The sequence below is a fragment of the Bos grunniens genome, chromosome X (assembly GCF_055505025.1).
Source record: "Bos grunniens cultivar Pamir isolate PY7600 chromosome X, Bosgru_T2T1.0, whole genome shotgun sequence".
In the NCBI taxonomy this organism is placed as follows: Eukaryota; Metazoa; Chordata; class Mammalia; order Artiodactyla; family Bovidae; genus Bos; species Bos grunniens.
In genome coordinates, this window is record NC_141194.1 from 36,736,251 (window position 1) to 36,748,674 (window position 12,424).

Consider the following 12,424-nt stretch of genomic DNA (forward strand, 5'->3'; position numbering starts at 1 on the left):
AGCTGAAGAAACTGAGGCTCAAAACAAGTAAAATAACTTGCCCAATTTGCCACTAAATTAGCAAGGGTGGATGTGGGATGTGAAACCAAGGCTGTCTGGCTTGTGTCCAGAATTGCTTTCACCAAATCATTCTGCTCCTAGTTACCTGGTCTCTCTAAGCCTCAGGGTCCTCATATGTAAAATGAGGGTGCTTACATTTCAGGCCTGTTATGAGAACCAACTGAAATAATTTGTGTACAGTGCCTTTCCCATACCTGGCACATGACAGATGTTCAACACCTGGTAATTCTCTTCCCTAGGACCTAGGGATAGAAAGCGATGGTTAATGACCTTGAAGTACAACATCCTCTGAATATACCAAGTGGCCCAAACTTTTACAAAGGGCCTTCTATGTGTCATCTTATATATTTTGAATTGTTAGTGTTAGTCACTCAGTCATGCCCGACTCTTTGTGACCCCATGAACTGCAGCCCGCTGGGCTCCTCTGTCTATAGGATTTTCCAGGCAAGGATTCTGAAGACCTTGCCATTCATGTTTCTAGAGACCAGAGACCTGACTCTTTCAACTTTGTGCGTCCCTCCACCTGTTCCTACTCAACCTGCATTGTCTTATGTTATAGCAGTTGCTCAATTAATACTTATTGAAGTGAATGGGCTCTGAGCATTTCAGGGAGCATACTATCAGTGTTGATGTCTGTGAGAATGGCATAATCTCCACAAAGTCATCTCAAGTGAATTTCAGCCTTTTGATTTAATTTAGACAATTTTGAAAAAACAAATAAAGTAGCCTCAGGGCTACTGTAGATGGTTGTATAGGTTGTCAACTACACAAGCGTACCTGGCCAATGGGAATGAAATTAGTCCATGCTCTGCTGGCCAAACTCTTTGCCTCTAGGACTGTCCTCAAAGAGGTGGGACATCTTGTTCTAATTTTCAGAAAGACCCTGTACCTGTCAGCAGTTGCTCTTTTAGATTTGCACTTTTTCTGTTTTTGTTTCTAAATGAGAATAATATTTGAAACAGAAGCACAAATGTTGCACTTCAGAAAACATGTATGGATGATCCAAAACTTACCCTGTAGATGTAATGTTACATATAAATATCCTTTGTGCCACCATACATGTTTTTCCTTTTTATTCTTTTTCTCTTTTTTTGGGCTATGCTGTGGAGCATGTGGGATGTGGGATCTTAGTTCCCAGACCAGGGATCAAACCCACATCCCCTGCAGTGGAAGCTTGGAATCTCAGCCACTGGACTGGCAGGGAAGTCCCCATATAATTTTTTTTTTTCTATTGCTAAAGATCATGCATTTTTCCCTTCCTCTAATCTATTTGGAGGGGACAATAAGATATTGCTTGTAAATGAAAAGTATAAGACCCATATTAGAATACTAAAAACATGTCCAGAATCTCAAAAAATTAAGAACTTAATGTCTCATTTCTAAATGGTCAGGTCTTACATTTCCTCCTCAGGCGGATTGTACGTGGGCAGACTGCAGAGAGTTTGATGAAACACCAACCAAGAAACTGTTATCAAAACATCTCACAGTGGGGAAAAATAAAGAACTGCCCAATCCCAGAGTTCTCTGGGAACCCTCCTATGGTACGTACAACCCATTGTTGCTATTATAGTTTCATTACCAATAATCTTCAAACTGCATCTAAGAAATAATACAAATGTCATAGAGTTGTCCATTATGAATGTCATGGAACTGCTAGGATAAGTATCCAGTGTTTTTCTGCTATGCTAATTGTCTAGAATTAGTTCTTGAAAAGTAACCTTTACATTAGTCTGTTATGAGCATCCTGATATAAAACTTGGAAAAGTATTGTTTTTTTAAAGTGCATTTGGATTCAAGAACTTCTATTTCTTCTGGATATGATGGTGATGATAATATCAGTTAATGATTTTCAGAAGGATTCCATCCTGAGCTGAATTGGAAAGCTCAGATAATGATTTATAATATAAGGAGCCAGGAGCCTCCTCAGATACCAGGAAATAAGATTTTCTATCCCTCTTTCAGAGCTGGGTGGAAATTTGTTAGATGGTACATAGGGCTGCCATTAGGCATCAGGAGGTCCTGTCTGTGAATAAAGGAGACTGGAGAGCTAGGTTCATGCCAACACCCAATGGCACTTCATGGTAGAGCAGGAGTGTGGCAAGGGTGACCAAGGGAAAGGATGCTAAAATATTTCTCTTTTGTTGGGAACTCTCAAGAACTCCATTTCTCTGTTCCATAGAGTGAGAAGTGAACCCTATGATTTTCATACCTTTTCCCCCCATTGGCAAGCAATACACATAGTTGGTTATTATGTTAGCTATTGGTATAAAACTAAGCAAAAATCAATGTTTGTATAGGTCTTCTGAAAAGGATCAGTAATTGTGTCCTTAAACACAGTATAATATAAAGGCAAATTTCCCATCCCATTTCTCCTTCCTTTTTCCCTACTGTCCTAATATGAGTACTCTTCCTCTAGAAACAGCATGCTGTCTGAGGACTTAACATCTTTCAGCATCCTTACTTATTAATGAAAGTAACCAGACACATCACTGAACTACCCCCACTACATAGAGACATCAATTGTTGTTGTTGTCGTTGTTTTAGTCACTCAGTCTCATCTGACTCTTTGCGACCCCTATGGACTATAGCCCGCCAGGCTCCTCTGTCCATGGGATTCTCCAGGCAAGAATACTGGAGTGGGTTGCCATTTCCATCTCCCGGGGATCTTCCCAACCCAGGGACCTTCCCAACCCAGGGACTGAACCCACATCTCCTGCATGGCAGGTGGATTCTTTACCGCTGAGCCAACAGGAAAGCCCAGAGTCATCAATAGAAAGGATTAAAAGGGAACTGTATTGCAGGTCCTCTTCTGAGTTGGGGAAGGCACATTTCCTTGAAGACAGCTGGAGTCAGAATGCTACTACCTTAACAGACACGTACCTCAGAAATGCTCCTGGGGTTCTGGGAAGATTAGAGGCGATGTCCAACACCTGGCTCCATTCAATGTGGCCCCAGGTCGCCCCCAGGAAATAGATGGATAATGCTAGATGGTTTGAAAAACCTGACCCATGAAATTGAAGGCCAGTAGCAGAGAATTTATGACCTCCAGGCAGATATTTTTCAACTTTGATTGGAGATAGGGCTATTTGGGTGCTCTCAACTTCCAACAATAAGTTTCTTAAAAATTTTCATAGGAAGATCATAAGTGAGAGTATGGAAAGTCCTCTGGGATTTCTTCCCCTCTTGGAATCCCTTCTGGAATGTCATATTTTAGATGATATCACCTTCTAAAATTCTTTGCTACTTCAGATATTCAACTAGGAACCTAACTGACTGAATCCCAGGATGGATCTGTTTGGTCTAAATAATTTTGGACAGCCAACAATGCCACAGAGTAATTCCAGTGGTCTGAAACATTGCAGATTCTGACAAGAGGGGACTCTAGAAAAAGCTAAAACTCTCTGGATCTGTCCCTATTCAGCAAGTACATTGCTCTGAGAACTTGCAAGAATATTGGAGAAACAGCTAAATTCTTACATGAAATTTCTCATCTTGTGATGAGTTAAGCTTTGACTACGTGACTAAGAGAAAGTAATTGCAATGTTACATTAAAAATATGATGTTGTTGAAATGCTATCCTTTAGAGAAACGTTAATTCCGAAACCAACTTTACTCTGCTGTAGGATTATTGCAACTCCTATTGCAACAGTAGGAGGAAATCCCATTCTTGGGGCAGTTCCTCTTGGGAGAGTTTCATACTGTAGATATAGTTCCCCAATGTGACCAAAGAGAATGTTCATTTTTACTGGCTCAGAAATTTATTTTAACTTCAGGTATTTTCATGCATTCTTTTATGGAAGAAATTTACTAATATAATATCAAATATTTAAACAAGCCCACAAATGTTAGTTGCATTTCTAAAATGTTTTGTCCTCGTGAATCTTTTATTAACTACCACCCCTTAACACATGCTTTTTTTCATTGTTTGTTCTGATTACAGACTTGGAAATGGATAGTGGGTCCCATGTTCCTGTATCTCTGTGAGAGGTTGGTACGGTTTTGGAGATCTCAACAGAAGGTGGTCATCACCAAGGTAGGCACTGGCTTAGGAATGACTATCTAACTATATCATGGACAAGTCTACCCAAGTTCTCTACAACACTGTCAGAACTGTCTTTTACTTGGTTTCTTTTGATTAAACTTAGGGCAGAGCGATGACCTATGGTTTGTTTCAATGCCCCTAGCCTGATAGTCAAATGATTGGACCTTTTCACTGGGGAAACTAGAATTTAACATTTTCTGTTGAAAAATGAATGAAAATGTTTTATGTAAATGAATTTGCGTTGTGTGTGTGTGTGTGTTAAGGGGAGAGGCATGAGGGATGATGTGATTAGTTAAGAGTAAAGGAGCAAAAGAGATGAGTTCAAAAGGTCACAAAGGTCATTTATTGAGCCTTAAAATATTCAGATGCCGAAAAAATCAGGGAACCAGGGCAGGTCTTACTGAAACAGAGATCATTCCCCAGGTCCTCTTTGCCTCCTTCTCTGCTTTGTATGTAGTAACAGAATGTCAGAGTTAATGTCCTCAAAGTCTTCAGTAAGCTAACTAAACTTCATTGAAAGTTGAGTCTGGTAACTTCAAATATATATCGGTTTATTCCCCTCATGTCAATGCTACTTCTTATCACTAAATAAATAAATATCTAACTAAATAAATAGAAATAGAATCACCTTATTATAGTTTCAGGAAACATCAGACAAGACTATTTTTATCAAATAAAATTGAATTCAATTCAGTTCAAAAAGTATTTACCAAAGTTTACAATGGGTTGCTTTTGCAAAACACACAAAACCTTCCTGTCCACCTACCTCTTCTTTCTGGACCTCTATGGCAGGTCATAGGAACGTAGTCCAGCTGGCAATGGAGATCTTGAAATATAGGAAGCCACAACAGTTCTCCTTTTATGATATTTATATTGTATGAGGAAAAGCCCACAGATCAGCAAAAAGATCAACCACAAAATTTCCCTTACTAGACTAAAATGAACTAACCAGACAAGTATTTCTGCTAGGCCTATTTCTAAGGCAAACTTGTTTTCCTGTGAATAAAATGAATATCCATTTTCTTCTCATGTCAACACATGTAAGAAACGAAGTACTCTCCAAAAGTATTTTGTGACTGTGTTGTCCACTAGGACATTTTACTCCCTCCTATCCCAGCGTCGCCTGTGGTGGCAACATTGCGTTATGGTAAAAATCATGTTCACCACACAAAATTGCAGTGTGAGCAGCATAATTTTCGAAGTCATTTTCATCAATCTTTATTTTCTGTTTTCAAAATGAAGCTTTATACCTCCTTAATTCAGTGATGAAGGGACATGGGTTGCAGCCTTGTCATTTAAGTTATATTTGAATCACAAATTTTGGAAACATTTGACAATTTTTCTTAAAAGAATTTCGTATTCTCCTACTCCTCACTCATGAAAAGAAAAGCTCAGCAGTATCAGTCAACATTGTGCTCAGTCCCTTCAGTCGTGTCCGACTCTTTGCAGCCCCATGGACTGTAGCCTGTCAGGCTCCTCTGTCCATGGGATTTTCCAGGCAAGAATACTGGAGTAGGTTGCCATGCCTTCCTCCAGGGGATCTTTCCAACCCAGGGATTGAACCAGTGTCTCCTGTGTCTCTTGCGTCACAGGTGGATTCCTTACCACCGAGCTACCAGAGAAGCCCCTCAGTCAACATTAGGAGACTGCTATTTTGTTTCTATTGATTTTCCTTTCCTTTGATGTCCCTTGGTTTGTTTTCTGTTGTACATATAAAGTCCTCCTGAGATCTCAGGAATCATCACGGGAACAGCATATTACAATGAAAGCATTTTGTTGTGTTCTATTTTTATTTTTATTTACCAACTCACCAGTTGATGGGCATTTAGACTGTTTCCAAATTATTTTGCTATTGTAAACAAAGCTATTATGAACATTCAGGTACATGGAGAACGAACAATGGGTGGATGGGGCCTGGCTTTGGGAGAGATGGACAGTGCACTCCCCAAGTAGGAAGAAACAGAAACAATGCATGAAATCAGGCAGGCTCAAGGTGGGACGTGGGACAAAGACAGACCAGCACCTTAGGCTTGGTTTGGGGGACGTTGCTATAGAACTGTGAATGGGGTCACCTTCTGCCTCTGTCTGGCTGCTAAGGCTCTTGATCAATCCCCCTGGGGAAACAGGAAAGCTGAATAGGAAACCATCTCTTCTTCCTGTTTCTAGCCACTGCCTTGATTTCTTAAAGGAAAAAAAAATCACAGTAAGTCGGAGTCTTAGGTTGAATTCCCTAGCCAAGACTCAGAGACAGAGAACTGCATGCAGAAGGCTTATCCGGGGCGTGCTCTCAGGAGATGAACTTGTAAAAGGAAAAAAAGGCAGGGCTGGGGGAAGAAAATGGGTGGCTGTCAAAGTGGTTGCAACCGCAGCCTCAGCTGATCCTACAGGAAGTGCTAGAGCTGGGATGGCCCCTGGGAGTTGTCCCAAAGTGAGGAGAAGGGCCAGGCCTTTGGGTCCCTGCATCAGAGCTCATTGTGGGCCACTGGCTACAGTCAAGGGCTATTCCCAGTTAGAGATTCATTTGCTGAAAGAACTACTCTGTTGGCCCTGAAGAAGGAACCTGGGTGGGGCCTCTTAGCTCAGCCTCTTATCCATACAGACACTGACAAGACAAGTACTGGGAGAAAGGGGCATTTCCAGAGACATGTTTTATTTCCATAGGTGGTCACTCACCCTTTCAAAACCATCGAGCTCCAGATGAAGAAGAAGGGATTCAAGATGGAGGTGGGCCAATACATTTTCGTCAAGTGTCCCATGGTGTCCAAGCTGGAGTGGCACCCTTTCACCCTGACCTCTGCCCCTGAGGAAGACTTCTTTAGCATCCATATCCGCATCGTGGGGGACTGGACAGAGGGACTCTTCAAAGCTTGTGGCTGTGATAAGCAGGAGTTTCAAGATGCCTGGAAACTACCAAAGTGAGTACAGAGTGCCTGTTACAAAGGTGCATGAGTTCAGGAAAATATGTCACTAAATAGTTTTGCTTCTCCCATCTCTTACTCCAGTAGCCCCTGAGTCTTAACAAAACACACAGATTCTGCAAACAGAGGTAACGATCTCTGTGTTCCCCATCTTACATGTAGTGAAGCGTTAGTCTCTCAGTCATGTCCGAGTCTTTGAGACCCCAGGCACTGTAGCCCACCAGGCTCCTCTGTCCATGGAATTCTCCAGGCAAGAATACTGGAGTGGGTTGGCATTCAGTTCTCTAGGGGATCTTCCCGACCCAGGGATTGAACCCTGGTCTCCTGTGTCTTCTGCATTGCAGGTGGATTCTTTACCATCTGAGCCACCAGGGAAGCTGTTTATGCATATCTGTATAAATCTTATGTAAAATATAAAATATTTGAATCATATGTTAATCATGAATATTCCCCAATGCCTTTACATTTGTAAGGGTCAAGGTCAAGGTATATTAACTTTCAATCAAAGCTATACTTAAAATTTAATTGCTGTACATTATTTGAAGGGAGATATGTCTCCAATACAGGAGACATAAGACACTCTGGTTCCATCCCTGGGTCGGGAAGATTCCCTGGAGGAGGGCATACCAACCCTCTCCAGTATTCTTGCCTGGAGAATCCCATGGACAGATGAGCCTGGCGGGCCACAGTCCATAGAGCTGCAAAGAGTCAGACGTGACTGAAGTGACTAAGCATGCATGCATGCCAGATATTACTCAGTTGGCCTCCTTCTTCGCACATGCCTAACATGGCGTCAGGCGTTAGTAGATGCTGAAGAAAAGTTGGTCAAATAACTCAATGACTAGACAAATGAAAAGTGGAGATAATAAATTCATAAGATATTATAGCATGGAAAACTTCTCACTTTAATGTGCAAGAATTTCAAGTGTGGGCTGCCCTGGCAAAACACAGACATGTGTGTGTGAGTGTGTATGTGAGTGTGTGTGTGTGTGTTTGATGTGTGAAGGGAGGTACAGGAAAAAATACCCCCGAGAGTTACCGCATATTTTAGCTAAATATTTAGTTAGCTAAAAATTCCTCTTCTTACTTCCAACCCCAATGTTCACACCGAGTTGGTTACTTGAAAGCCGTCTCACAGAAGAAAGTGCCACATCATCAATACATCTTCCCGGTTTGCAGTGACGTATTGCACACCCCCAGTGATAATGTGTGCCCCCTCTGCCTGTGAAGAGCAAGACATCTGTGTAACCATCTCCCCCCATACTTCCCTCCAGGATAGCTGTTGACGGGCCCTTTGGCACTGCCAGTGAGGACGTGTTCAGTTACGAGGTGGTGATGTTAGTGGGAGCAGGGATCGGGGTTACGCCCTTTGCATCCATCCTCAAGTCGGTCTGGTACAAATATTGCAATAAAGCCCCAAATCTGAGGCTCAAAAAGGTAGGTTCTTTCTTTTTTTCAGAGAGCTTGGACTAGTCATCACACTCTGCCAAGTGAAGCCTCAAAGAGCCGTCAGGGCAGTGGCTGGCAGAGATCAGACGAAGTGAAGACAAGTTCTGGGTGGTTTCAGAGAGGCAGGCTTCTCACAAAAGGGCTATTTGATAAATTAAAGGTGTCTCTGGGACTTACCTGGTGTTCCAGTGGTTAGGACTCAGTACTTTCACTGCCAAGGGCTTCAAGTTCGATGCCTGGTCAGGGAACTAAGATCCCGCAAGCCTCACAGCACCACCAAACAAACAAACAAATAAGTGTGTTTCTATAGAAGCAGGCCTATTATTGAAAGTAATATACCATAGAAGCAGGCCTATTATGGAAAGTAATATACCATATTTGCATGGTATTACTAGAAATTCAGAAGAGAGAGAGCTAAAGTGTTCACAATCCCAATCCAGTAATTCTCCTTTTGGTAAATTCTCTTCCAACACTTTTCCACTTGTTTATATATTTTTAGAAAGCTGCATATATTGAGTATGTACAATTTCATGTCCCACCCTTTTGGAAACATATAGTGTTTTTCAGTGTTGTCACAAGCTTGCTAATAATCATTTTTGATGAGTCCTTCATGTTCCATTGAGAGGATATAGAATAATTTTTCTATCATCTTATGTTAGATATTGAGGTAGATTCCATTTCCAGTCACCCCTCCCCCACATTTATTTGCAGGGGGAGGGCAGGAGACATGTCCTTTCATGACACTTTTACTTTATATGACTGTCTCCTCAGAGTAAAGTCCCAGGGGAATTTTTGGTCCCATGTAAGTTGGGTTTCATTGCCTGAGAAACAACATCTTTAATAAAGCTTGAGTCACTCTAATGACTGTTGTTGTTTAGTCACTAAGTTGTGTCCAAGTCTTTGTGACCCCATAGACTGTAGCCCAGCAGGCTCCTCTGTCCATGGGATTTCCCAGGCAAGAATACTGGAGTGGGTTGCCATTTCTTTATCCAGGGGATCTTCCTGAGAGATAACCTCTAATAGGCACATGGAGCTGACTTTGACTTTCATTCTCCCTTCCCCTCTTTTCAATATTGAGGAGGTGTGGGTAGAACTACTTTTTCCCCTAGAACTCAGAGGTGTCTGGTGTAGCAGGCAGGGAAGTTGCATGGTGGCAACCATGGCTCATCTACATCCTACTGATCTTTCTGAAAGGAGAGTCCAAGGAAGTGAGGAATTCTGAGAGGGCAAGAGCAGCCCCAGGGGGCAAGTGGTGGGTTCATGTTTTCTTCTTAAGCTACAGATTTCTAAGAACAAGCTGTTTATTTACTATCCTGCTGTGTAAAGGCCAGAACAGGTTCATGCAAGCTAGTTTGTCAAATATCTAGAGTTTTCTAAAAACCTATGTTTCTAGGCATTCTGAGCAACAGGGAAAAGTGGAAGGTGGGAGGGTAGAAATCCATATGTCAATGCTGATAGGTGTCTATTTAAATATAATCTACTTAAGTCACAGATATAGAGAACTAACTGGTGGTTACCAGTGGGGAGAAGGGACAGGGAAGGGCAACATAGGGGGAGAGGATCAAAAGATACAAACTATTAGAAATAAAATAAGCTACAAGGATATACAGCATGGGGAATATAGCCAATGATTTATAATAATTATAAATGGGGTATAACATTTGGAATTGTTGATCACTCTACTATACACTTGTGATTTGTATAATACTATACATCAACTATACTTCAATTTAAAAATAAAATATATATATATAATGGTTGGATGGCATCATCAACTCAATACACATGAGTTTGAGCAAAATCCAGAAGATGGTAAAGGACTGTGAAGCCTGGCATGCTACAGTCCATGGGGTTGCAAAGAGTTGGACATGACTGAATGACTGAACAGCAAATAATCTGCTTCACGGTCTGTTCCCCTCTCAGATCTACTTCTACTGGCTGTGCCGGGACACACATGCCTTTGAGTGGTTTGCGGACCTGCTGCAGCTGCTGGAAACACAGATGCAGGAGAAGAACAACACGGACTTCCTCAGCTACAACATCTGCCTCACTGGCTGGGATGAGTCTCAGGTAAGGACAAGATCCCCAATCTCAGGTCTGTCCCATAGCACCCAGGGCTTACCGACTTCCCTTTGGCTACTGGAGTGTCTTGTGTACTGGTTTTAAGAATAGTCAGTGGGTTCAGGTGATCCACCGCATTCACTCTGACTCAGTATGCCCATATGTTCAGACTGTTGAGACTAAATTCAAAGCTGGTATCTGTGGGACAGGTCAAAGCTAGGGAGCCTACAAAGAAGTCAGAGCCATGACTGTGACCTTGTTAGAGCAATGCCCCACCCAGGGGTATTGAACCAGTTGGATAAGATGATCCACTGGGTTATGGGAGAAAAGAAAATATTAGCTTTCTCTCACTCTCTTTCTGTGTGTGTGTGTGAGTGTGTATGTATGTGTGTGTGTGTGTGTATATATATATATATATATACATATATATATACACATGCATATGTATGTTGCTGTTGTTTAGTCACTAAGTCATGTCCGACTCTTTTGTGACCCCGTGGACTGTAACCCTCCAGGTTCCTCTGTCCCTTGGATTTCCCAGGCAAGAATACTGGAGTGGGGTTGCTATTTCCTACTCCAGGGGATCTTTCAGACCCAGGGGTCTCCTGCATTGGCAGGCAGATTCTTTACCGCCAAGCCCCCTGGGAAGCCCATAAATACACATGCATATATATGGGTATGTATATGGGTATATATTCCTTTAATTTGTATTATGTATGTTTTATAATATACATAATATATTTAATAAGGAGTCATAATAACTGGTAATAATTCTTAAGCATATGCTTGTGCCAAGTATTCTTCTTAGTGTTTACATAGATTGTCTAATTAAATCCTCACAACCACCTTATAAGTAGCTATTAGGCTTATCCATATTTTACAGATAGGGAAGCCAAGGCCCAGAACAGCTTAGGTCATTTGTCCAAGAGCATCCAAGTAATAAATGCTCCAGGACCTGCACTCTTAGCCACTTCCAGTAGTTCATGATAATCATTTGCAAATAAATCAGTATATATCTAGTGAAGGTGATATATGTATGTATATATGTATACATGGGTGTAGTACACATATGTATATATACTCCCTCCTGAGACATTTAGCAATGAAATTGTGAATTTTCAATGGATAAAACAATTACAGCTACAAGTATTGATAAGATAACAATTCACGAGACAATCCCCCACAACAAAGAACTATCTGGCCTCAAATGTCTAAAGTGGTGAGACTGAGAAACTTAGAAACAAGTTAATGATTCCTAGCGGATAACGTGTTTCTAAATAAGCAAACATTAATGACTTGGCCCAGAAGCAGCCTAACTGTCGTCCTGAGTGAGGAGCTAAGGCAAGAGTTTCTGGTCACTGGCTCAACTGGCCACACCCATACACTGGCTCCTCATCAGAGACATTTTTCACATGTGCCTTGTACCTGTGAAAACTGACTTCTTCTCATTCAGGTTTTGGCATATTGCCTATCATAAATTCTCCAAGTCTTCAGAAAGTTTTGTAGGTCCCGTAGGTCCCACAAACATAGGTCCCGGGCCACATGACCATGAAAATTGCTGCTCTAGAAAAAGTGGTTTTAGGATGTCACTTCTCCAATTTAAAGACAAAGCAACAACAGACTTTGATAAAAATGAAACCCAGGGGGAAAAATGTATAATATATAAATTGCTCTGCAGTTCTGTTTTTTTCAAAAGCCAGTTTTTTGTTTTTTTTTTTCCCCCCCAGTGGGAAATTTTTTGCATTGAAAAATAGTTATCTTGCTTTGCAAAACTTTGTGTGTACAGGATTATTAAACCAGGGAAACCACCCTTCTTAACCTCTTCCATCCCCATTATCCATCCCCTGTCCAGTAAATTTAAAATCTGATTTAATTGTTAAATTTAATTAACCAT

At 41.4% G+C, this 12,424-nt stretch overlaps 1 protein-coding gene across 1 annotated transcript in view; it reads left to right on the plus strand.

Moving 5' to 3' along the window:
* The window catches only part of CYBB (cytochrome b-245 beta chain), a 33,983-nt gene that overhangs the window by 16,901 nt on the left and 4,658 nt on the right, over nt 1-12,424 (plus strand). The window contains exons 7-11 of the mRNA XM_086387638.1: nt 1,472-1,601; nt 4,001-4,093; nt 6,764-7,017; nt 8,295-8,457; nt 10,393-10,539. Coding sequence (XP_086243764.1) covers nt 1,472-1,601; nt 4,001-4,093; nt 6,764-7,017; nt 8,295-8,457; nt 10,393-10,539 — 787 coding nt within the window. The remainder of the gene's footprint in view (nt 1-1,471; nt 1,602-4,000; nt 4,094-6,763; nt 7,018-8,294; nt 8,458-10,392; nt 10,540-12,424) is intronic.